The sequence below is a fragment of the Canis lupus genome, chromosome 14, assembly GCF_011100685.1.
Source record: "Canis lupus familiaris isolate Mischka breed German Shepherd chromosome 14, alternate assembly UU_Cfam_GSD_1.0, whole genome shotgun sequence".
NCBI lineage: Eukaryota > Metazoa > Chordata > Mammalia > Carnivora > Canidae > Canis > Canis lupus.
In genome coordinates, this window is record NC_049235.1 from 45,643,479 (window position 1) to 45,669,762 (window position 26,284).

Consider the following 26,284-nt stretch of genomic DNA (forward strand, 5'->3'; position numbering starts at 1 on the left):
GAACCAGTAAACAAATGGTACAGAGGAAGAACATGAGATTAAGAAAGTGAGCGAACTTGGCTCTCTAGTGCCTTTCTCATGAAGGCATTCCCAGAGTCTGATGGAAAAGACAGTTTGTGCAGTGTGAGGAAACTGCCAGTTCAGAGGTGTTTAGAACCAGAGGCTTGCCGCCTTTCCCACAGTTAGGCTGGGAGCAGAGCCACGTCAGCATCTGAGGAGTTGTTGCACGTGGAGTTTCTTTTAGCATTGCCTGTATATCCTTTCCTGTGCAATAGTCTTTTTATTGCATAAAGGTTGGCTGTGGCCTATTATAAATGATTGACTGAAACAATAAACATTTAATGAAAAAAATATATAATAAGGTTTTTCTTCCCCAAGAACACATAATCCAAATTCTATTTTTCACACATAGTAACTGAAAATTACCTTGCTTGTTTGACCTCAGTGAAGTAGACTACATACTGAGCCTCCATTAGGTGTCTCCATCATCATTTTTAGATTCAGGGTTTTGATGGTTGGTTATATATATCATCTGGAAAGCCAAAATACTACTACTATTCCTATAAGTACAGAGGTGCTAAACCATGTTTTAAAAAATTGGATTACATCTGTGACTTCATTTGGGAACTATTCGTCAAAGGTGTGCAGGTGTTATGAGGGTACCCTTTATATACCTCTCAAGATTCCTGTGAGGATTAATTGAGATAATATACATAAAATGCCAAATGTAGAGCTGGGTGTATGACAATCATCTAAGAATTATTAGCTATTAGTACTACTACTAGTTTTCAACAATAAGGTGCTATAAATTGCACTGTTATTTTATGGACCACTTAGGAAGAAAACCACTGTCAATTAAACTATGACATAGTGCTTTTGGTCACTTAGGTTTTTATAAGTATTGAAGGAGCTCTTTTAGACTTGTTTAGGCATATATTTTTATCATCTATTATTCTCATGCCCTAATAAGAATCAAGCAACATAAATTGGTTAATGTGTTCTTGAAAATCTTCACATTTGAAATTTGATTCTCTTATCTTTCAACTCTACATGTTATTGGTATTCATATTTTTCCACATAACATTGTCCTGTGTGCCATGTTTGTGTGCCCTCTGTGCCATGAAGAGCATTGATGCAGCATTTAAGAGCGTGCCATCTTGCCTCTGATTTTTCTTTCTGAGCCTCTGATATCCATTTTAAATACTTTCCTTTTTGACTAAGTTCGGAGCTTTATTTTTTGACCTCAGTTGAATCATCTGTTGCTGCAAAGTTAAGCAGCTCACTTCCATAGTTAGCAGGAAATTTTAGGAAGATTGATGTTTGTTGCTTGAACAATAGTTCTGCGTGATACATTAATTAAACAAACCACATCTCTTCCAGGGATTTGATAATTTCTCCTACTTCAGTTGTATTGCTTGGCATTAGGAACCTGTGTGCATGTATCTCAGTAACAAAACATAACATATTTCTTCTATCCGTATCTTCTTGTCTTACATCCTGGAAAGCACTTAGCTTTTGCTTTTGCAAGAAAAAGCAAATTGTTGTCATTCTTCTGTCATGAATATTTGCTTCACTAGTTTCAAATTTATACATCCAACTGCCCCATTCCAACTTTTTTATTCAGTGAGTCATAGTGTAATTTTTAAAGATATTTTAAATGACAGTTCAATAGGAAAGTCTGAACATTGCACATATGTCAGTTGAAGTGACAGTATAAGAACAGCTGTGACAAAGGCTGTACATACACAGGCGTTGACAACAATAGCATTTTTGGAGCCTGGAAGCCAGCAGTTGTTAGATAAAATACATCCCTATTTTAGAGATGTTAAAATGTGGAGGGAAAAAAAATCCTCCTGGAATTGATGGAATGTAATTGTAAGTACAGAGTAAAAGAGTTATAATTATAGTCATTTTTTATTAAGAGGGAATCTGTGAGTAGTTTGAGCTGGGGACAGGAAGCTATTGAAAAAGGCAAAGCCTTGGCTTTCCATCTTGGAGCAGACATTCTTGACTAGAAGCAGATTTCACATAAATAGGAAAAAAAAATCTTACTAGTTGCTGCTTTTTGAAGAGAAAGCCACAAATAGCTGTGAAAAGTAATGAAGGTCAAGTACCTATTGCTATCACTTTTAGTATGGCAGATTGCCTAATATGGTTATGAAATTTGAGTTTAAGTTTCTCTATATGTCATTTATGAGAACCCAGGAGCCCAGATCTTCTCTCCCACCATAGTGAATATGAATATGCAGATGATCTCACTGATATTGTTAATAGATATATGCTTCACTTTCTGCATTTAGAGTAGTGAGACTCTTCACATTCCTGGAAATAAAGTTATTTCTGTGGCTTAATGGTAGTGGTTAGTTGCATTCTAACCCATTTGTTCTAAATTCAAGGTTATAAATATTTCTATATAGTTTTTAGCAATCTCAGAACCAGGTTCTATAAACTTCACTAATTAGAGGATTTCCCTGTTTTGTAGAGAAAAAAGGAGAGGAAACACACACACAAACACACACACAGAGAATGAAAGGGGGAGAGGGGCCTTGCCTCCCACAATTCTTTTTTTTTTTAATTTTTATTTATTTATGATAGTCACAGAGAGAGAGAGAGAGGCAGAGACATAGGCAGAGGGAGAAGCAGGCTCCATGCACCGGGAGCCCGACGTGGGATTCGATCCCGGGTCTCCAGGATCGCGCCCTGGGCCAAAGGCAGGCGCCAAACCGCTGCGCCACCCAGGGATCCCGCCTCCCACAATTCTAAGTAATGTATGTAAGAAAATTAACTTTTATTGAGCATTAATATGTATTATGTATTGGCCAGGACTCTACATATGTTAACCCATTTAATCCTCACTATATGTCTTTGAAGTAGGGGATTGTAGCAGATGCTACATGTGACCTACCCATATCTCTTCACCTCCCCACCATTCCTGAAAGCTTCTGCCTTCTGAGCATTGTGCAGCTTTTTGCCTGAGGACTCTCCCTGTTTGGCAGAGGCTGTCAGCTACTGTGTTCAGTCAGTGACTGGTGGTAGTTGGTAGATTAATACTCCAGCTCCCTCATCCCTCTGACCAGGAACGTCCAAGGTATGTTATATATTACCTGCCAGATTAGTCCAACTAGGTTGGACTCCAGTTGCCTTTAGCAACAGTTGCTTGACAGCACAGTTTTTTTTGTTTCTCCCCCCTTCCCAATCTCACTTTCTCACTCCCCCTGTACTTCTTGGATCAGCTCTTGGGTAAACTGTTTGCACTCACATCCTTGTCTCAGGACTATTAGTTTCACAGTCACACAGAATATAACAGACCAGATTTGAATCTAAACTAGAGGGCTCACAAAAATGAACAACCTGACTCCATGGGGAAACATTTGACCAGGTAATCTTACTGAAGGTTTTTTTTCCCCCCAGTTTTTAATTAAATTCCAGTTAGTTAGCATACAGTGTAATATTAGTTTCAGGTGTACAATGTAGTGATTCAACCCGGTGCTCATCACCACAAGTGCACTCCTTAATCTCCATCACCTATTTAATCCATCCCCCCATTCCCCTCTCCTCTAGTAATCATTAATTTGTTCTCTATCATTAAGAGTCTGTTCTTGATTTGCCACTCTATCCCTCCTTTTTCCCCCCTTTACTCATTTGTTTTGTTTCTTAAATTCCACACATGAGTGAAATCATATGGCATTTGTCTTTCTCTGACTGACTTATTTTGGTTAGCATAATATTCTCTAGCTCCATCCATATTGTTGTGCGCACACACGCACACACACACACACACACACCACATCTTTATCCATTCAGCACTTAGTGAACACTTGAGCTATTTCAATAATTTGGCTATTGTAGAAATGCTGCTATAAACGTAGGAGTGCATGTATCCCTTTGAATTAGTAATTTTGTATTCTTTGGGTAAATACCTAGTACTGCAATTTCTGGATTGTAGGGTAGTTCAATTTTTAACTTTTTGAGGAACCTCCATGCTGTTTTCCAGAATGGCTACACCAATTTGCATTCCCACCAACAATGTAAGAGGGTTCCCCTTTCTCCACATCCTTACCAATACCTGTTGCTTATATTCCTGATTTTAGCCATTCTGACAGGTATGAGGTGATATTTCATTGTAGCTTTGATTTGTATTGCCCTGATGAGCAGTGATGTTGAGCATCCTTTCATGTGTGTGTTGACCATCTGCATGTCTACTTTGGAAAAATGTCTATTCATGTTTTCAGATGGAAGAAGATATTTGCGAATGACGTATCTGATAAAGAGTTAGTATCCAAAATAGATAAAGAACTTATAAAACTCAACACAAAAATTAAAAAATGAACAGAAGACATGATCATACTAAAGTTTTACTCTTCTCCAATTTGACTACTTTAACAAGGATAAGTGTAACTTATATTTTGTACTTATGTCTACCTGTGTTGGTTTCTATACTAGAAAATGCTGACACATTTAATTGACTTGTAGTTTATTTCACATAGTACCGGAATGAACCTAAACTATATATCTATATATATATATTTTTTGCACAAAACTGTTGGGAAGTTACCTTATTATGTAGACAAGTGTAAAGACCTTCTATCTTGAACAACTTATTGACAGATAATTCTGGATATTCTTCTAGGAAGGAAGCTAAAACAAAATCATTCCAAAAGTACTTTACCTGTACCTCTCTCTAAATACATTTTGTTTTCTTCATCATTATACTTTTGTATACATTCTTATGCTATTACTTCTTGATTTGCCTCTTGATTTGTTATTTGAAGATAGGATTCATTCTGATTCGCCTCTTTTTAACCTCACAATGTTTAGTGTAATGTCTTGTATCAGTCAGCTCTAAATAAGTATTCTTAAAATAAATACATGACTATATGGACTCAAACTAGTGCTTTATTAAATGGACAAAGACATTTAAAATTAGAGTCAATATAGGGATAGACATACTATCTCATAAATAACTATTGAACTTTGAGATTGTGCTGTTGTATTTCTGTTAGCTTGATCACTATGAAAAATGACACTAATATTGAATGATGTGGCACTCAGTAACTTCAGATAGGATTATAGATGCCTTTTCTCCTTACTTCTTTAGAATTCTGTTTAAAAGAAAATAGAAATAGAAATCTAGTATGTGGACCTTCTTGTAGCTATTTTAGATCCATTGGTGGCCTTGATGGAGAAAGAAGTAGATACTCCCATCTTAAAATAGTGAAGCTACTGGGTGGTTCTGAAAAATCCAAACTAATTAAAGGGAGGAGAAAAAAAAACAAAGAAACAGAAAGAAAGGTATCCTGTACATCTTCACACTTAAATCAATGATTTCATGTATTTTTGGACATTTTCCCCTGAGTTCAGTCATTCTTTGTTCTTTGAGATTGTTAAAAAAAAAAACACAGCATCATCATCAGAGAAGTTAATGCCTTTACTTTGTTCGTATGGTTCTTTTCTTGCCCTAGCTTTGTTAAGTTTTCCCTAAATTCCAACTATGTGGGTAGTTAGGGAGTTTGTGATCACATTTGTCTTATGATTTTATTATAGGGATGGCTGCCCCAAATATTCTAATAGTGGGTCCCTGAAACAAACAGCTATAATTCAGACTCATCAGAGTCAAGTCTGACAATTGCTGTCTTCAGGGGACATGGTGTCCTAGGACCATTACTCGGTGTCAGTTTCAGTAGTTTATGTAGGTGCTGCTAGAGCTTTAATAGACTCTTCTGAAGATTTGACCCATCCAAACTGGCATAGATCATATGCAGTAAAATCTTATTTTATAATATGCAGATTATTTTTTTGAATCTAGAAGCTGATTTGCAATTTGGTTCTATGAATATGTTAATTGTGACCATAAATTTTCTGGGAGAAGACCTTATATAATATTTTCTAAAGCCCAGTTAAGTAAAAGGAGCCTAAGATGATCTGACAACAGTACATTGCCAGACACAATGAAATGGAAAAGAAGTGCTCTGTAGCATAGTGGTCAAGATTTATTTTTTAATTTCATTAATTTTCTTAGGATGAAAGTAACTTTTATTTACTTAAAAAAAGCAAACAAATACACAAACATATATACCAACCTATCTAAGTAACTACCATATATTAAGTAATTGTGGTGGTTTATGATGTGATCTCAGGCTGGTCTCTGACAATATCATTTGTGTTTTCATTGACTAGTATGACAGATGCTAATTTTCTTATTTATTTATTTATTTATTTATTTATTTATTTATTTATTTATTTATTTATTTATTTATTTATGATAGTCACAGAGAGAGAGAGGCAGAGACACAGGCAGAGAGAGAAGCAGGCTCCATGCACCAGGAGCCCAACGTGGGAGTCGATCCCGGGTCTCCAGGATCGCGGCCCTGGGCCAAAGGCAGGCGCTAAACCACTGTGCCACCCAGGGATCCCTAACAATGTAATATTAGGAAAAGGTCAAAAATTTAATTTTCCTCTGAAACTTGAAAGTTTTTTACTTTCTTCCTCCCATCTCCACCCTTTTACAAGTCTTTCATTTTTGACATGGAGCTGTGTAAAACTCTGTTCTGTCTCCTCCAAAATCTAGAGCATGGAGATATAAGGAGGAGGGCATTTAGAGCCACACAGTCCTGGATTCCATCACAGCTCCTCCTTTTAATAATTGTGTCATTTGTGGTGAAATACTTAATATTTAGAGCCTTAGTTGGAAATTGTAATGCCTGTCTTCATAGGATAGTAGTAAGAATTAACCAGAATAATAATTTGTAAAATTTTCAGCATATTTTCTAGCACATAAGACGTTTTTACTACTCTTGCTGTTTTTTTTTTTTTTCCTGGGGCTATTATTCATGGAAACCGGCCCAGAAAAGATAACTTTTGAGAGAGGATTCTTACAAGTAAGAGTGATAGCACTGGACTTAAGTATATACAATTGCTAAATGTGTCTCAAATCTGCAAGCATCTGACAAGGGAAATTCATTTTCTGGTTTTTAACTGATGAGAAAACCAAGACCCAGAGACCTAAAGTAATTTTCCTAGAGATAAACAGCTTGGAAGGAAAGATGCCACAATTCAGCCTGGGTCTTCTGACTTCTAAGCCAATGCACTTTTCATGATCTATGCTGCCTCTTACATGGAAATTACAAGCAAGCATAAGTCATTAGTGTGAAATGGGGAATAAGTGAAGGATGAGTGATGCGTGTTAGTCAGGCTAATGACCTCAGTGGGAAAAGTAGCATCAAACTCAGGACTCATCTTCTTGCGCTTCTGTTGTTCCCTATTTCATACTTTCAAAGAAATGATTTTATATATTTGTTTCTAGTTATTTTCAGTGGGACAGTTAGTGGTAATCTACCATTGCCAGAAGCAACTTCCATTATCAATTTGATTTGTCCAGTCTTAATGTTTTTTTTTTTTCTAAGTTGCTTCTGAATACTGCATGTCAGAAGCTTTTCCTGAAGCAGTCATTAGTGTTTGGCTCATTGGACATCACTGATGTTTTGTTTTGTTTTGTTTTGTTTTTTGTTTTGTTTTATTTTATTTTATTTTATTTTATTTTATTTTATTTTGTTTTGTTTTTTTAGAGATTTTATTTATTTATTCATGAGAGACACACAGAGAGGCAGAGACATAGGCAGAGGGAGCAGCAGGCTCCCTCTGAGGAGCCTGATGTAGGACTCAATCCCAGGACCCCGGGATCAAGACCTGAGCCAAAGGCAGGTGCTCAACCACTGGGCCACCCAAGTGTCCGTTTTGTTTAATTTTAAAATTGAATATGGCTAAAGGTACCTGGGTTGTTCTGTTGGTTTAGCATCTGACTTTGGCTCAGGTCATGATGTCAGGGCCCTGGGTTCAAGCCCTGTGTCAGCCCTGCAGTGGACTCTGTGCTCAACGAGGAGTCTGCCTGTCTCTCTCCCCCTCTCTCTACCCCCACTTATACTCTGTCTCTCCCTCAAATAAATAAATATTTTTTAAAAATGAATATCGCTATCCATGATCAAGTTTTATGATAGTTCAGGTAATCTTCTATAGAGAGCATTGGGGTCAGATGGTAGTACAGATCAAATGCAAAATGTAAGCTTAAGAAAACAGTATCAGAGTACCTTGGTTTGAAGCAACCTTGTGCTTTCTGCTTACATTGCATCTAAACTGTATGCAGGTCATTTGTCTTCTGTTTACCAAAGTTTTTAGATTGTCATCCATTAGGAAGCAGTGTGCTTCATTTTTCACAAAGCAGTGTTGATAAGCTAAGTACCCTGTTTTACTTTTGGTTGAAAGGTGAATTAGACTTTTACAGCTTTTGAATCATGGCAAAGAAACAAAGAACTCCCAAAGTCCAATAAATCACTTAAGCTTAAAGTTAAAAAAGAATGATTGGGGAATGTTTCATCTTATTACTGATAGGTTAAAAAATTTAAAGCTGATTTTTTTCAAAGCTTTATTTTATAAAAACTGTTGAATATAATAATCTGAAACTTATTAAGATGTCATAGAAGCCATACAGCTTGTTGTCATTTTTTTTTAATTCTTAAAGTTTTCTGTTTACTTTTTGGTCATTTTTTTTCTATTTTTTAATAGAATTTTAATTCCAGTATAGTTAACATACAGTGTTATATTAGTTTCAGGTGTACAGTATAGTGATTCAACAGTTCTAGACATTACTCAGTGCTCATCACTGTAAGTGTACTCTTAATCTCCTTAGCTTGGTATCATTTAAAAAATTTTTATTTTCTTGTGTTTTTGGGTCAAAGAGCTATTTTACTTTTCAAAGGTAAATAGCTCAACATCTTGAGCTCTCTACATGAGAGGAAGATTCACTGAATATAATCTATTCTTTGGAAATATCCTGAACCTAGATAAATCCTGAAAAATTCTCTTATCTTCCAAAATGTATAATTTACAAGTATAGCACTAAGTTTTATTTGTACTTGGGTTTGCCATGACCCTTCCTGTAGTTATTTTTAGCTTATCTTGGCCAACTATGAAGTGATACAATATAATACAAAGTAATAATGGTCATAAGGATCCATGGAGCTATCATAAATACCAAAGACTTCTCATTGTGAATCCTTTACATCTTTTCAAGAGGAAATTTATTCCTCTTTGATACAGTTTTATTTTTCACATAAATGAATATGATGTAAAGGTTATTTTACCTTAAAATGTATAATGTAAGACAATCTATTTCTGATAGTTTTCTCTCATCAGCTGAAACCTGGACAATGGCTACATAGTCTCCATTTATTACTTTAGACAGATCTCTTTTACTTTTCCTCTCTCCCTTCAACCTGACAGTGTGCACAGTTGGTAATGGTATTTTGTGGGTTTTCCCTCTATACTACTATGGTTAAGGATGTGGTAGTGTTTCCGTTATAAACATAAACTTGCAAAAGTTTATAATAATTTGAATAAGAATTTAAAGACATTACTTTGTGCATTGGATTTCAATGGTGTATTTTTATTTTCTAATAAAATATTTTCTATTTTCTAATTTTATTTTTTTAAAGTAGGATTGAATATATGTGCCTTTTTTTTTCACTTAAGATTTCAGAGTGCCTTACCATTCATGTATGAGTGGTATGGCAAACAGCATTATTTCTGTTCTGTGGAGATGTAGCCCGCAGAGATTAAGTGATTTATCGAAGGTCATACAGTGAAGGGGGAGTTGAGGTGAATATTAGGTCAGAACGTACTATCCTTGGGGCAGCTGTCTTCAGCTCAGTTGTTTTAATGCTTAGGTGGTCTGAGAATACTTTTCTGTTTTACTTTTTTTCTTTGATTACTTTGGTTAATAACTAGAAAATTAACTTTATGAATGTGGTCAGACTTGCTGCTTCTCACTGTTCCTCATAAACCACTTTCTTGTGCTGGCATAGTGACCATTGCAGTCTAGCAGGGCAGGTGGAGCAGAAGTCAGAAACTCAGGTGTTACTTGCTCTCTATATAGCAAAAAGCATAGCTCAGTTGACCTGACTTGAGTCAGGAGGAGAAACAGATAGGAGAGCCCAGTGCCTTGAATTTAAAAAGCTGGCTCATAGAAATGGGGCATCACACTTATAAGAGAGGCATCTGGGACCAGCACGGCATACAGCAGCCTCCACACAGGCAGGCCAAACATTAAAGCTAAGAACTGGGAAACCTTGTTGGGAGATGTGTGCCGCAGGCAATGTGACATTAGAGAAGTCAAGTAGCAGGGTCACACCTGTTGGGTTCAGTTCCCATGTACATTTAAATTTATAAAAAAATTTTAAAGATTTTATTTATTTGAGAGAGAGAGTGAGTAGCATGAGCCAGATTTGCGGGGGGGGGGGGGTGAGGGAAGGGATAGAGGGAGAGAGAGAAGCAGACTCCCTGCTGAGGAGTCCCCTGGGGCTGGATCCCAGGACCCTGAGACCATGACCTGAGCCAAAGGCAGATGCTTAACCTACTGAGCCACCCACCGAGGTGCCCCTTAAATTTATTTACTTATTTATTTACACATTGTTTATTTAACTTCCTACCTGCTATTGTTTTCTAAAACTCACACATGGGATAGTTGGGATTTGAAAACTAAAATCAAATCAGTTCTTACCGAAGAGCACATGCTTAGTAATTTCTCCCCTTCCAGATATTTTTAGCATAGTTTTCCCAAGATTAAGATTTTCTTCCACTCTCATAATTAGAAAAGACAATATTAAAAGTATAATTGATACTTAGCTATAAAGGATAAAGATTAGGTATTGCATGGTGTGTGGGTGTGTGTGTATATGTGTATTTCTGTGTAGACATTAAAACTGAACATTAGACTTGTCAATTTAAGAGCTATAAATAAAAGTGGTGGATTCAAACACAAAAAAAAGATGGTTAAAGTAGCTTACCTTTAAGGTGCTTCTAACATACTTGAAGATTCTACATTTCCACATATTTTTGTCTCACATTTCATGAGGTAAGTATGCTACGTATTTGATCAGTGAATTATCACACTGTGTTTTTATTTAACAAAACTCATTTCAGAGGCTCTTCATTTGTCTCATAAACATCCCTTTTATTATCATATTTGAGTTTATTAGCAATACAGTCCTTCTAAATAATAATCCTATATTTTAGTAGTGATCATTTTTGAAGTATTGGCATCATGCCTCTTTATATTAAAGAAATATCCATCCCAACTACCTAAACATGACATGGTTTTTGACTTGATCAGCAAGTTGGCAGTAAGAGAGGAAATCCATAGTACTTCTATGTTAACTAAATGCCACATCTACTTAAATTATCTAATATGCTACTGTAATCTACTTACGAAAACAGTAGTTTGCTTAGACAAATAGTCTATAAAATAATAGCAACTGTTTTAATGCTGAAATGACCACAGAGCACACAAATGCCAAATTACATACAAAGGATATTTCCTTCTTATACTCCAGAGTTCTTTGTCAGTGGCTCCAAAAGCAACTTGAAAATATGTTCTCTCTGATGACACTTGGTTTACTATTTTGTCTTAAATCCATTGCCTTGAAATACAAATTCAGTTTTAGATATTAGGCTAGTTTTAGATAATAGATTTGGATAGTAGTACAGAGAGGTCTTTGTAGTAACTAATGCTTTATTATTCTTTAGTGGTTTGGGGTAGGAGGCTGTGTTTTCACAGTCTTTGACATCTCTTGAAAGGATTTTCAAGATCATTGTCAAGTAATTAATTTTTATCCTAATTTTCCCAGTGGTATATATAATGGGTCAGTAGAGTAAAAACACCTAATTTTGGCAATTAGTGGGAAGTTCTCCAGTGGACGTATATAGAGTCTGCACTTAAGTCTAATGAACCAACTGCATAAGCCCAGAAAGAAGACATGTGGCAAAGATGGAAAAGGTCTAGAGTTTAGTTGTCTGATTGCTCATTGTGAATCAAGAGTTGATGCAGCTGCCAAGAGATCAATGGCAACAGAGGCCAGGCTGGTAGGGAGAATCCCAGTAAATGGGAAGGATGGTGGTATCCTACCCTGCACTCCCAACCCCAGCTTGGTGTCTTGGGGGTCAGTTTGGGGTTCTCTAGTTAGCCGTATACATTTTTAAGTGTTTAAAATTGGAGCTCATTCAAATACAATGGTCAGGACAGAGAAAAAAAACTTGAAACCATGTTTATAGAGGGAAGAACTGGAGGAATTGAGGCCATTTATTCTGAAGGAGAGGGTACGGAATTATTGTCTTCACAGATATAAAGGGCTATCATGTAGAAGAGAGATTAGATTTATTGTGCATGGCTCTAGAGGATAGACTCGACCAATGGGGCAGATTTTGGCTCACTATTAAGAATAGCTTTCTGCTGGTTACACATGTCCCTGAGAGAAGTGAACTACCTCCAAAAGTAATTTTGGGCTAGGAAGACGACCATGCCTAGGCAGATGGTTGCTATTGTACACAGATCCTAGGGAAATCCCAGAAAACTGGACTAGAGATCTCCAAAGTCCTCCAAAGTCGAATGTCCTAGTTGTGTGTCTTATCATCTCTCTGTCCAGCTAATGCATTTCTTGGACCCCTCTGTTTAGCAAGCATGATGTTAGCAGTGCAGAGAACTCCAGGCACTCTTGTGGAGAAACCAAACCAGCCAGCCACCACAGCACAGGGTGAGGAGTGACCTAATCCAGTTTGCATATTTGAAAGGTGGCTTAGCTGATAAGGTTGAGGATGGAGTGGTGCTAACCATAGGCTTCCCACGGGTTCCTTCTGAGTCTCAGGTTTTTCATCTTTTATATAAGGGGCCTGGACTATTCTGTAGCATTCTATGTAAATAAATTCATTCAGTGTCTTCCTTTATAGTTTCATTTTGATTGTCAGGCCTATGGTACTGTAGGTTTTACCAACCTCTGGGTACAAATGGAGTCACACTGTCACAATACCCAGATTTCACTCAGGCTTGCCTATTGTGCTTCTTAGGACCTCCAGGCCCCTATAAAAACCTTACCCAGCTATCTCTTGGAACCCCTGAAAAAGCCCAATGGGAGCTCCTGAGCTGACCCCTCTGGCTTCTTGCTGTGTTGTTATCTGAACCCACCTGCGGGTGGTGCCTCCTCTGGCCAGTCCTGGTGGCCCGTTCCTAGGATTGTAGCCTTCGTGTTGCTAAGGTGACACGGCACTTCTCCAGGTCTTCACTGTAGCGCAGCTATACTATTCCCAGCAAAAGTGGGGTCAATGGCCCACTTCCTCACTTTGTGTCATTTTTCTGTCACCTCGGCAGTGAAGTGGGACTAAATGAGCTTATGTCTTACAGAATTTCTCTTGAAATAAGCTCCTCTGCAACCCCAAGGCTGTGGGACCAGTAGCTGAGAGAGACACCAGCATTTTCTCTTCATTACAGTTTCCCCCCAAGATCTCCAAAGTTCCTCCCTGTGCTGGCCAATTCTTCAGCAGAAAGATAAGGCAAAATGAACTATAATCCTGGCAGCTTCATGATCCCAATCATCAAATATATCTATACCTGAGATTATTATTATTACTGTTATTTATGACTTATGTCTGACACAGGGTTAAATGATTTTCATATATCATTTCTATCACCCCAGCTTCTGGAGCTGCAGACTCTTAGTATCATCATTTGCAGATAAGGATGAGGCTAACAGGAATTAAGTAACTTGTTTAAAGTCAAACAGCTGACAGAGCTAGAATTCAAAACCAGACTGATATGAAATATTCCAGAAACCAAATTCTCAACAGGCCTCCAACACTTGGACATCAACACTCAATCTTATAACCTAGTTAACAGTAGAGTGCCTTCTTTGCTCATTTGTTATCTTTGCATAAATTCAAAATTGGTTTTTGCATCCAGGGCTGGGAAGAAACAGTGGATGCCGCCATTTCCCACCTCTTGAAGACTTGCCTATCAAAGAGTTCAAAGGAGCAGGCTTTGAACCTTAGCAGCCAGCTGAATATACCCAAAGACACAAGTCGACTGAAGAAACATATCACCCTGCTCTGTGATAGATTAGCCAAAGGAGGACGTCTCTGCTTAAGTACGGATGCAACAGCTCCGCAGATCATGGTCATGCCAGGTGAGAGCTTTGTCCATGCTCCCTAAACATGACTATTTTTCCCAAATTAAAGGAATATGCCTGAGGTTGTATTTGGGGTTTACATTTCATATTAAAGTGATGATAGCTAAGAAAATTGCTTTCACATTTCCCCTCATACATCCCAGGGTAACCACTTGGATAAATATTCTTGGGGTATTTGCTCATTAGACATTTCTAGAATGGCATGTCTTTTTTTCTTCCCTCACTCTAAATATATGATCCATTTTAAATATATGATCCATTTTGTTTTGCTTCTAACCAATAAAAAGTGAATTAGAGAATAAAACTATTTCTAAGGAAAAGTTTTACTAAATGTGGTCTTGTGATACTGTATTTCATAAATGTAAATAGCATAATACAAGCAGCTAATATAATCCAGATGAGTGAGTCCCATCCCTTCTGTTGTTTGCTTGGATTGTGGTCATCAGTATTAGGGGATCGTGGGGAGAAGAGACAAAGGAAAAGACTGGGATCAGCAGATGTGAACAAGCTGCAGAGACCTGGCACCTATAGGCCAAGGTAGAGAGAGATTCATCTTGCCCTAACATGAGCAGACAGTGATGACAGTTGGCATCCAGGTCAGCCCTTTCCATGGTCAGAGGGGCTAAGCAATCAGTGGTGCTGCACTTGAGTCCCTTGTAGGCGGCAGCTCCTGTGTCCGGCTTCCTTTGTAATGTTTGTCTTTATGGCAACAACAAGGAATATGAAGTAAATGCATTAATTCAGTGCAACAGTTGTAGTATCTATTTCCTTCTAAAGCAAGGACCATGGTATGAGAAGTGCTGTGGTTTTCTCTTCTTCCTTCTTACATGTCTTGTATGCCCCTCCCTGCCATGCTGATGCTCTTCCTCTTGCTTCCTTTTCCCCTCAATCAGCATTCCTAGAAGTAAAAAAGAATGCAAGCAAAAACTTAAAAAGATAAACATGGAGACAGCATAGCATAATTTAATAAGGACAGACTCTGGAGGCAGACAGACTAGTGTTCGGGGCCTGCCTTTATCCCTTACTGCTTATGTGATCCTGGATGTGCTGGTTAACTTTCCAGAGTCTTAGTTTTTTTTTTTTTTTCTTAGTTTCTTTTTCCAGAATCTTTTGAAAGTAGGTATAATGATGCCTTCCTTGTCATTGGGTCCTTAGACATTTGTAAAGCACTTAGCACAGTGCTTGGGATAGAGACACACTCAACAAATAAAACTGTAATTCTTACCATTGCTATAGATATACATAAACCTGTAAATTTGGGGGTGGGAAAATAGCTGGTTTGGAGTCATGGGTTACTATAGTCAATGATTTGAAATCTTTTTTACCTTATTTATATGTGGATAGAATCTAACCTTTATTCCAAAAGAATATTTCTAATGTCAGAATAGAAAAATGTCTTTCCATATAGAAATAGTTCTAATATAGTTTGTATTAATTTAGGCCCTCTTCACCTTGCCCTTGTTAACATCTTCCTGACTGGTCAGCTTCTACTCATCTGTCTTCTGTCCCCTATTACAGGATTATTTTTGTAAGAAATAAATATTTAGGCTTCATGAGATAGTAAATGAAAAATATTTACTATGATCAGCACTCAGTACATGGCTTTCCTTCCTTCTTTGCCAATTGGAAAAACAAAGGAGGCCTGAGGGAAAAGGACAGGTATATAAAAAAGAAAACTTAAGAAAGAGATGGGATCGGTCTCCTGACTGGCTGACATACCATGAGTCCAGGCCTTGGCAGCCCTGCCTTTTGTTCTCTACCTCCCTGCTGGAGCCTCTTTGAGAATAGCCAGTGACAATGCTGTGAGCAAAGACCTTGATACCTGGAGAGAACATATGCTCCCTCAGTCACACTTATTGATTTTGAAACTTTTGTCATTTGTCAAATAACGAGGTTTAGAAGTAGCTTGAAGACCATGTCCATATAAACCCTCAATGCAAAATTTTTTAATGTGTGGAAGGAAGGGGCAGAGGAAAGCTAGGTCTATGCCTCTCATGCTTAAGTCTAGTTGAGGTCAGTCCACTGCAGGGGATTGAGGCTTTGTTCATCTGTGCTGCACCATCATAGTCTTCATTGCTGCTATTTATCCACAACCTAGATTTTTACTCTGGTTGAATAACTTTCTGTCCCACTTGCTTTGATCTAATCATGCTCGTGAGTTTTAAAAAATTGTTCATTCAGTACCCTCTGTCATTAACATGCTCCATTATTGCCAATAATACCTTTATAACCTAGAATTCAAATGTTTTGACATACTTATTTATGTACTTAGCACGTTTCTGTAGTAGAAGAAACATGTAGAATTATTGCTTTATTTTATAAACAGAAAACAGATTTAGGAAAAGCTAGATATCTTGCCCAGAATTAGATAATTCTCAGAAGGTTTCAGTCTAGAATCCAAATGTAGCCCACTGTGCTTCCCTCTATACCACACAGACCATAGTGGTACAAATATATTTCCAGGCTGAGCTTTTTCCTGCATAAGCTGTTCTTGATCTGGCCTTCTTTTCACTTAAATTAGTCTAGCAGTGTGGGAGAAAAAGGGGAGACAGAGTTTCACACAGTGTCTTTTCTTTGCTATGAGGAATATGTTAAAGATTTATCTTTGTTTGGTGCATCATTTTTATTATCTTTGTAGGTGCCATGAGCCCATCATCATAGAGATAATAAGAAATACTGTGTTATTTCTGCTTCAAGACAGTAATTGTACAATTTACAGTGTTAGTATAGTTGTAATAGTTGTTTCAGAATACATGAAGGCAAGGTGGCATATTAGAAAGGAGTAGGTTACTGAATGCATAAGCATACGAGGCATTTTTTCACAGACATGATCTTTTTTTAAAAGCTGGGCAAGAACTCAGAAATCCTCTGGTTCACCTCCCTCACTTAACAGCTGAGGTAACTGAGGCCTAGGAAGATGAAGTGACTTAGTGGTTGGTATTACAAGGCAGGAGTGTGTGTCATTTTACCATGTTCCCTATTAAATGGCAGATGGATAAACATCTCAGAATAAAAAACCCTTGGTCTTTTCTAGCTTCATGACTTTATGAGCCCGGCACCTTGGATGTGCCCTTTCTTAGCTCCAGTAAAGGCCATGATGACAACATCCTCCCTGGCATCCAGAGTTTGAAAATCTTTCCCACTAGGAATTACCTTATGGACTTTTTGCCTCACATTTCTCCTGTTTGCCTTTATCAACTTTCAGATGCCCTATCAAGATTTAGCCCACCCTTTTCTGGGCATATGTCTTTTTAAATTATTATTATAGAACCATTAAACTTAATGTGTCTTCTACCTATAGCTCTGGTATTCATACTTTTTTCTGCTGGGGAATATTGAACTTTTATCAAATGTCTTTTTTTTTAATCTCAGCTATATGTATCCCCTTAGAGCAAGACTAGGGTAGTGTGTTAAAAAAAATCAGAATGTGAATGCCCTTAGTGGCCTTGCTGGCTTTCTTATACATGTTTGTTACCTACTTCTCCCCTGCAGGTGCTCAGGCTGAGAGATTTGTCTTAGATGGCCAGAGGCTTCCTTGTATGACCTCAGTGTCTAGGATGATATTTCAGTGGCCCTCATTACAGCTAAGACTTGACTCTCTCAAGCACATATGTAAAACTTAATGCACACATGGGTGGGCCTAACTTATGATATTTGGAGATGAATCATTTTAACTTCATGAACACTGGAGTTTTTTGTTTTTTGTTTTTTTATCATTTCTGTATGGGTTTTTAACCTTCATGTGTCTAGGTGATACTTTGCTCCCCAAGAAGCAGAGGGGGTTAGAGATGGCCCATCGAATGGAAGCTTAGAGAGCAAATGGTGGGCACCACAGCAGGACAGGCATTGCAGACTGAGCAAGGGAAAATACTTAAAGACAATCCAGGCTGGTCAGGTGCCTCAAGGGACTATTCTCTTAACATGATCAAATGAGTCACAAGTTGGAGTGGGCCATAACTTCAGCTGTGTTTTCTTTGACACTGCCAGACTCCTAGGCCTCAAGGAATCCAATTTGGGGTGGGGGCAGAAAGCAAAGACAGCTTAATAAATAAAATGAGTCTTTTCACAGATATGGGTCAGAAGACTTACTCTTGAGATGTGATACAGACCACTCCAAAATTAGTATTTTATACATCTTTACTATATTAAGCGGAAAGAAGAAAATGGAGAGTAAAAATTTGAATAAAGTATCTATTCTGTCGTTTGGGAAGACATATTTAAAACTCCTGCTCTTTAGTATCTTAAATTTGAGTTAATGACCTTTTTGCCTTGAGGGTTTGATGTTATTTTGAGGCGTCTTCCAAATGACCTATTTCAGTAGCATTTAAATTTAGCTTTCTGAGGTCTCACTTAGATGCTTGGTAAGGCATTTTGTGTTTACTTTCATATAGTCAGTGTGATCCAGCTGTTGACTTTACACTTTATTTGAATTTTTATAAGTTTGGAGTCTTTCATTTGAGAAATTTAGACAAATTTAATATAGGAAAGGCCTCAGGAAAAATTACTAAATAGGTTCTGAATCTATTTATTCTTTTTTTTTTTAAAGTAGTTCCAAGATGATAAAATATAGTTGCCCTCGAACAACACAGTTTGAACAGCACAGGTCCACTTTTATGCAGAATTAAAAAAATAAATAAATACAGTATAGTGCTGTAAATGTATTTTCTCTTCCTTATGATTTTCTTAATAACATTTTCTTTTCTCTAGCTTACTTTATTATAAGAATATAGCGTATAATATATACAACCTACAAAATGTATGCCAGTCAGCTGTTTATATCATTGGTAAGGCTTCAGGTCAACAGTAGGCTCTTAGTGTTTGGGGAATCAAAAGTTATATATGGATTTCCCACTAACAGGGGGTCTCCACTCCCAACCCCTGCATTGATCAATGGTTGACTGTGCTATTGTGAAGTGGGCTTTGACTTCAAAAGTGCATGAGCTAGCTTGGCCCTTTAGTGGTTATATAATATAGGACAAATTTCTTAGCTTGTCAGCTTCTCCATTTTTTCAGCTATAAATAGGAATAATAATGGTACTTTACCAGACTTTTTAGCCAAATAAAATATAGCAGTACTTGGAAAATGCTTAGTAAGTGCCTGACACAGCAAATTCTCACTAAATGTGAGCTTCTCTTAATAATTAGTATAAATACTAATGTAAAATCTAAAAGATACTTGTGAGAACTTGACAAAATAATTCTAGAGTTAGAAGAGAAAAAATATAATATCGGACAGGAAATTTTAAAAAAGAAGAGTAAAATTTGCCTTTTCGGAATATTTGTTATAAAGTAATAAAAAAAAAGTAATAGTAAATGGCAGTTTTGCAATTATAACAAGGGAGCTTGATACACCAAATAGAACATTCAAAATTGATTCAAGTATGGAAGTTTGAGATGAATTGGTATCAGAAGAAGACTACCTGAAACTGAACCAACATTTTATTGTTTTTATTTGGGAAAATAAAAAGGTTTAGTTGAAAAATAAGTAGAGTTAAAAATTAATGTAAGTTTATTTTATCATGTATTTGCCAAAATTTATGTTACACCTACAATTACGTGCTAATTCTTAGAAATAGCAATGAAAGAATTTTGTGGGATTTTTGTTTTTGTTTGTTTTTGGCATGTTGATGGATACTCACATTTGACCTTACAAGCAGCTTTACAGAGAGGGTCCTTTTTAGGAAAAAATGTATCAGGGCATCATCTATTTCCCTGGGTGGTGTGTGTGTGTGTGTGTGTGTCTTTCTTAATCCTTTGATATGCAAATATTTTCCTCCAGAAACATCTATTCTGTCATCCTCTGGTCAATTTACTTCTCTTGATTAGCTGGAATGATTGCCAGATTTTTACTGATCACTGTTCTTGCATCTCTAATAACACTTTAACTGCTTAAATCTTGCATCGTTTGCAAGATTTATAATCTCCCTCTACAGCCCATTTATGCTGTATTTGCAACAGTTTCTAACAGTTTGTGAGAGATGGACCCATGTAAAAAGTTGACAACACCCAGGGACTCATCTAATATTAAATATGGAAAGATATTTGAGTAGAATCTAATTTTATAAGTGGTCTGTTGGTTTTTGAGTGAATATCTTTGTATTATGCTTTTGCTTTTCTATGACTATGATTGGAATAATCAGAACTTCTATGAGCAGGAAAGTCCACCTCCCTGTCTGCCAATTAAATATATAAGAATTTAGAATGTGTCAATCTGAACTTGGACCTCATATGCTACTCTGACATTTCAAAGCAATAGAGAGAGGACAAAGTGAGTTTATAAATGGTGCTAGGCACTGGCCAGCCGTTTGGAGAAAAAAAATAGATTATGTAGCACATGTACCATGCACTACAGTACATTTCAGATAGCTAAGAGATTTAAATGTGAAAAAATGAAATCACAAAACACAGAAGGAAATAAAGGTAGATACATAGATATGGGGGCAGGATAGGTCTTTCTAAGTAAGTCAGCAAAGGAAGAAAACAAAAGATTGAGCTTCAGTTATTTGCTTCTCAAAATCTCGTCCAGAAGCATATAAAGCAAGGTGCATGTTAATGGTAATTACCCTGGGTGGTGGAGTTACAGGTACTGAGTGTCCTCCTACTCTTTCTTTTCCATATACTATGTACATTTTCCTACAAAGAAATGTACATAGCAAATAAGAAGGGACCATGATAGAAAGTACCACCAACAAAACAACTGTAATTGTTGTTTGGTGGTAAGGAAAAAAACAAAGACTCATCTCCTAAACCAGGAAATTAATGGGTTTTTTTTCTTCCCAGAAGGAAATAAATTGTTTGAAGGCAAAGACCATGTGTTTATGGGGCTTATTTATATTTCTGTCCTGATAAATGAGCTCACGTCCTCCCCTGCCCAGGACTTCTTGCATAAAATAAATGTGTGCAGCCAGCTTATGGATTCTGCCTTCATTCCATCTCTCTATCTCCTCTCCGAAAGTAGGCCAAATTAATGTCACTTATTGATCTCTGAATAACTTTTTCCTCTTTTCGTGGGTGATTTCATAATTGCTAAATCTGGTAAGCACTTTGCCTACAACTCGTTTGGCTGCTCTATACCCTTTTACATCGAGACCATTTCCTTAGAACATTTTCATTCCTTGGTTTTTCTTTTACTATTGGAAATTGTCCCTGTCCTCTTCAGGCCTGTCTTTTCCAATCTGCTTTGTGGCTTCTTGTTCCTTTTTCTGTCTCTTCACTGTTGGTATTTCATCTTCATGCTCTCCTGGACAGTCTCGTCCAACTACCACCTACAGTCCATGATTTCTAAGTTTGTACCTTTCTGTCTGGCTTTTCTTTGGAGTTTCATATGTCTCTGTCAGCACCCCACAGGCCTCTCCATTTCAAAGTGCCCAGGTGCACCTCATGTCCTTCTGCACATCTCATCTCAGTGATGATATTACCCAAGACCCAGGCCAGGGGCCCCAGAACAGCCTTGACCTTCTGTTTCCTTTATTTCCTATGTTCAGTCAGTCACCAAACTTAATGGCAGCACATCCCAAATGTATCTCTTTTCAGTGTCCACATTGCAATTACCTTACTTCATGCCCTTGTCTCCTATTGCTATTAAAATGGCCTACCAATAGCCTTCCTGAATTAATATTCCTCTTTTAGTACTATCATAAAAAACAAACAAGTTATGAATGTCCATAGCATCATGATAGCCAAAAAATGGAAACAATCCAAATATTTATAAATGATGAATGGATAAATAAGTGTGGCACATTCATACAGTGGAATATTTTTTAACAATATAAAGAGCTACAACATGATGAACTTTGAAAACATTTTACTAAATGAAAGAAAGCCAGTCCAAAAGACCATATATTATATGATTCCATTCATATAAAATGTCCAGAATAGGCAAATTCATGAGAAAGAAAGTAGATTAGTGGTTGCCTAGGCCTGGGAGTGGGGTAGGGGGTAGAAATGGATAGTAATAGCTAATGGGTATGGGGTTTCCTTTTGAGTGAGAAGAATATTCTAAAATTAGGTTGCATAATGGCTTCACATCTCTGTGAATGTACTGAAAGCCACTGAATATTTTAAAAGTGTGAATTATGTTGTAATAAAGTTATTTAAAAATAACTCATCTTTAATACACAGATGAGACATATTTTGTAGAAATTTAGAAAAGTCAGATGAGAAAAAAGGATTAAAAATCACTAATACTCTAACCACCCTGAAATAAACACTACTATGTATAAGTTTATGAATGTGTATATACATATATGTATTCCTGTGTGTGTGTATGTGTCTACATATCCTTCTGGTCTTTTTTCTTTGCGTATATGTAATTTTGTTTTATTAAATAGGGTTGTACTGTACCTTCTACTTTGTAACCCACTTTAAAAACTTTCATTATATCATAGCATTATTAAATACGTTCTTTTAATACGTTTGATATGCAAATATTTTCCTTTTACGTTCTTTTAATAGCTACATACTTAATCAGTCCCCTTTTGTCAAATACATAATTTCTGATTTTAGTATGATAAGAAATTAGTGAACTTTTTTTTAAGATTTTATTTATTCATGAGACACACACACACACACACACACACACACACACACACAGAGGCAGAGACACAGGCAGAGGGAGAAGCAGGCTCCATGCAAGGAGCCCTATGTGGGACTCGATCCCGGATCTCCAGAATCACACCCTGGGCTTCAGGCGGCGCTAAACCGCTGCGCCACCGGGACTGCCCAGTGAATTTTTTTTGTAGCTAAATCTGTATACATCTATAATGAATTTATAGTTTTCCATGAGTATGAATTTCTTTGCAGAAATATGGATCTGGATATGTTACTTACTTGCTTGAAAATACTCTGTGGCTCCCTGTTATTTACCAGATTAAATCAGAAGTCTTAAATATGAAATACAACATTCTTTATGAAATAGACCAACATTCTTCTTCTAGCTGTTAACTCCTGCACTTTCATCCTTAAGATTCTTTACTGGTACTGAATTATTTAATATTTTCTAAATAACACCATGCTTTTCAGGCTTCTGTAGTTTCCTTAGCTTAGAGTCAGTCTCTGGCTGGTGGTAAGGTTACCACTAATTTCTGAAATGATGTTCCACAAAGCATTTCCTAGTCCTCCTGGCAGCACTAGTCCCTCTCTGCTCTGTGCTCCTTGGTCTCTGGGTGTATGGCTGTTATAGTGCTTATCATGCAGTACCATAGTTTAATAGTTTTACTGCATCCCTCACTGCTGTATTAGTCTGTTAAGTCTGCCATAACAAAATACCACAGGCTGGGTGGCCTAAACAACACGCATTTGTTTTCTCACAGTTCTGGAGGCTGTAAGTCCGGGATCAAGGTGCTGGCAGGCTTGATTTCTCCTGAGGTCTGTCTGCCTGGTAAACAGATGGCGACCTTTTATCTGTGTCCTCTTGTGGCACTTTTTTTCTATATGTGCACATGCCTGGTGCCTCTTCTTCCTCTTGTAAAGACACCATTCCTTTTGTATTAGGGCCCCACCCCTATGACCTCATTTAACTTTAATGGCCTCTTTAAAGGCCCAGTCTTCAAATACAGTCACATTGGAGGTCAGGTTTTCAATCTGTGAATTTGGGAGAAGACGCAGTTTAATCTGTAACACTCCCAGATAGAAGGTAGACATGCACAGAAGGCTCAGTATGTATTGTATCCTTCTTTGTGATCTCAGCACCCCACTTATGCCTGGTATATATACAAGTGATGCCAAAATATATTTTTAAACTTCTTATTTTGAAATAATAGAAAATATCTATGATATTTTGAATAATAGACTTATAGGAAGATGCAAAAGTACTACACAGAATCCCGTGTTCCTTTATTCAGCTTTCCCTAATGGTGGCATTTTATATAACTGTAGTATAGTATCAAAAGTAGGAAATTGACACTGGTTTACCTTACATTTTTAGAATGAATCAGTAGCATTTTTTATAAAAAGGATAAGTCTTAAAGCAGGTATAAGTTTTGGACTTTTAAAAAGAATGATGGCAGGTTATATACATAGTTAGGGCTCTGAGCAAGGATATGTGGGTCTGTAAGTAAACTGGCTAAGTTTCAGATTAGAAAATCAGTTGAGGGGGGGTGGGAATCCCTGGGTGGCTCAACGATTTAGCGCCTGCCTTCAGCCCAGGGCATGATCCTGAAGACCCAGGATCATGCCTGAGTCCCACATCAGACACCCTGCGTGGAGCCTGTTTCTCCCTCTGCCTGTGTCTTTGCCTCTCTCTCTTTCTCTCTCTGTGCCTTTCATGAATAAATAAATAAAAATCTTTTTTTAAAAAAGAATTCAGTTGGGTAGATCAGTAAACACTACTTGATATAAGAACTTGAAAAGCTAAATAAAAGGGATTGAGCATAATGCAGATAGTAATAGAAGCTATTATAGGTTCATAAGCTCTGACATAAAAAGCAGTGCTCTAGAAGTACTAATCTGACTGTGGTATGCAGAATAAAAGAAAGTATGACAAATAGAGAAGAATACAGATAGTCCATCAAGTTCTTTAGTTGCCATTGATAGAAATGATTAAGTTGGCAAGTGAATTTTGTTTGTTATCAATAATGTGCTTCATTTCAAATATGATGAGCTTGAAATGCATCCAAGAGGGGTTGTGTATCAACAGCTGGATCTGAGGAATTCTAGCTTAAGGGAAACACTGAAGCTTTAAAAAGTATATTTTAGTATCCTGAGCTTTGGAGTCACCATTAAAACTTTGCAATTTGATAAAACCTCTGAGGGAGTACATAAGGAGGGAAATGCTAGATTTGGGATTTAGCTGCAGTACCACAAATCTGGGACAAGAAGTGGATTCTATAGGGAGGAGTGATTTTAAAGAATTCCCAGAAGAGATGATGTCAGTACTATCAAGGATAGAAGAAGCTCAAGCAAAGACCCTTCTATAACTGGAGGGAACAATATAGGAAGACAAATGGAAGAAGTAGGCTATAGTCTGGGTTTTTATTTCTTTTCTTTTCCTTCTGTTCAAAAATGATATTTAGAAGTGCTTGAAGGTCAGGAGGTGGTGGTAAGAAAAGAGTACTAAATGCAACATTCGTGTTAGATATAGGATATTCGTGACAAGATAAAATAATCATCTAGAATATTGGGTAAGCTGAAGGGAATTAGTATTGAGAAGAGAAAAAATGAGGACTTAGATGTAAGTGGGGAATATATGGAAATTTTAAAAAAGGGAAAATTTAGTGAAACGCAGCTGATGAGTTTTGGGGAAATAAAGTTTTATAATGATTTGTTAGAGAGTAGGAAGGGTGAATGGTGAGGTGGTAAATTAAAGTTGATTTGCAGGAACCACACTGACAAGGACAAGGCCGTTTAATAATTGTGCAGATACTTATTCTTCTAAGGCCACACTTGAAATATTGAGATAATGTCTCCTGGTTTTAAACAACATACTATTTCAAAATTGTTTTGAATATCGAATTGTATAAGTAAAGAAAAAGTTCAGTTTTTAATAGGATGCTCCTTCTTATTCACTGTAATAGGGAGTCCATAATGGGATGAATGGAAATTTAGTGGAAGAATATTTGAATCCAGGATTAGAGTTGTATTTGACAGAAGAAGCAATTAGAAGTAAGTTTAGGGAAAGGTCTACCATCAAAGACCTAACAGAATAACATTTCTCCCTGTGTGTACTTAGCAAATACTTGTTGATAGACGAGCTGGCTGGTAACTAATTACAATGTGATGACCAAAGCCCAGTTCTTGGAAGTAGTGTTGTTAATACAGTAATAAAATACCAGGGGAGTTTGAGGAATTTCCTTCCTTGCAGATGTTTAAAGTAATGTGGATACTTGACAGTTTAAAGATAATTTGGGAAAACCCTGCCTGAAAGCAGGGGGATAAATTAAATAACTTTTAAAGGACATCACTCTGTCTTTAGTCCTGCCATATAGACAAATGTGTAAAATGCCCATTTTTACCCTCTCCCAGCTGCCTTTTCTGATATGAAATATTATGAAATATTATAATAGAAACCCTAACTCTGTGTAATTTGCAGCATCTTTAAAAAATGTATAGGTTAGCCAAAAGAAAGAGCATCTCAGCACAGTGGAGTATCCCTCAGGAAGATAATTATTTCTGGGGCTTTGCATTATATAAAAAAGAACTTTTGCATTATATGAAAAAGAACTTTTCTCACATATTCTGGTCATACTTGGCACTGTTTTATCATCAAAGATGAGGGTGAAAAATGGTATTTATTCCAGCAGTTGCTAATATGAAGGGATTTCTGCAGATTCACTATAAAC

At 37.0% G+C, this 26,284-nt stretch overlaps 1 protein-coding gene across 14 annotated transcripts in view; it reads left to right on the forward strand.

Annotated features, from left to right (window-relative positions):
- Positions 1-26,284, forward strand: part of BBS9 (Bardet-Biedl syndrome 9) — a 432,261-nt gene that overhangs the window by 353,712 nt on the left and 52,265 nt on the right. For all 14 annotated transcript variants that reach the window (XR_005369689.1, XM_038557299.1, XM_038557303.1 and 11 more), the window contains one exon: positions 13,781-14,003. Coding sequence is in view for 13 of the 14 variants with exons in the window: in XM_038557299.1 (XP_038413227.1) it covers positions 13,781-14,003 (223 nt within the window). In the remaining variant the exon portion in view is untranslated. The remainder of the gene's footprint in view (positions 1-13,780; positions 14,004-26,284) is intronic.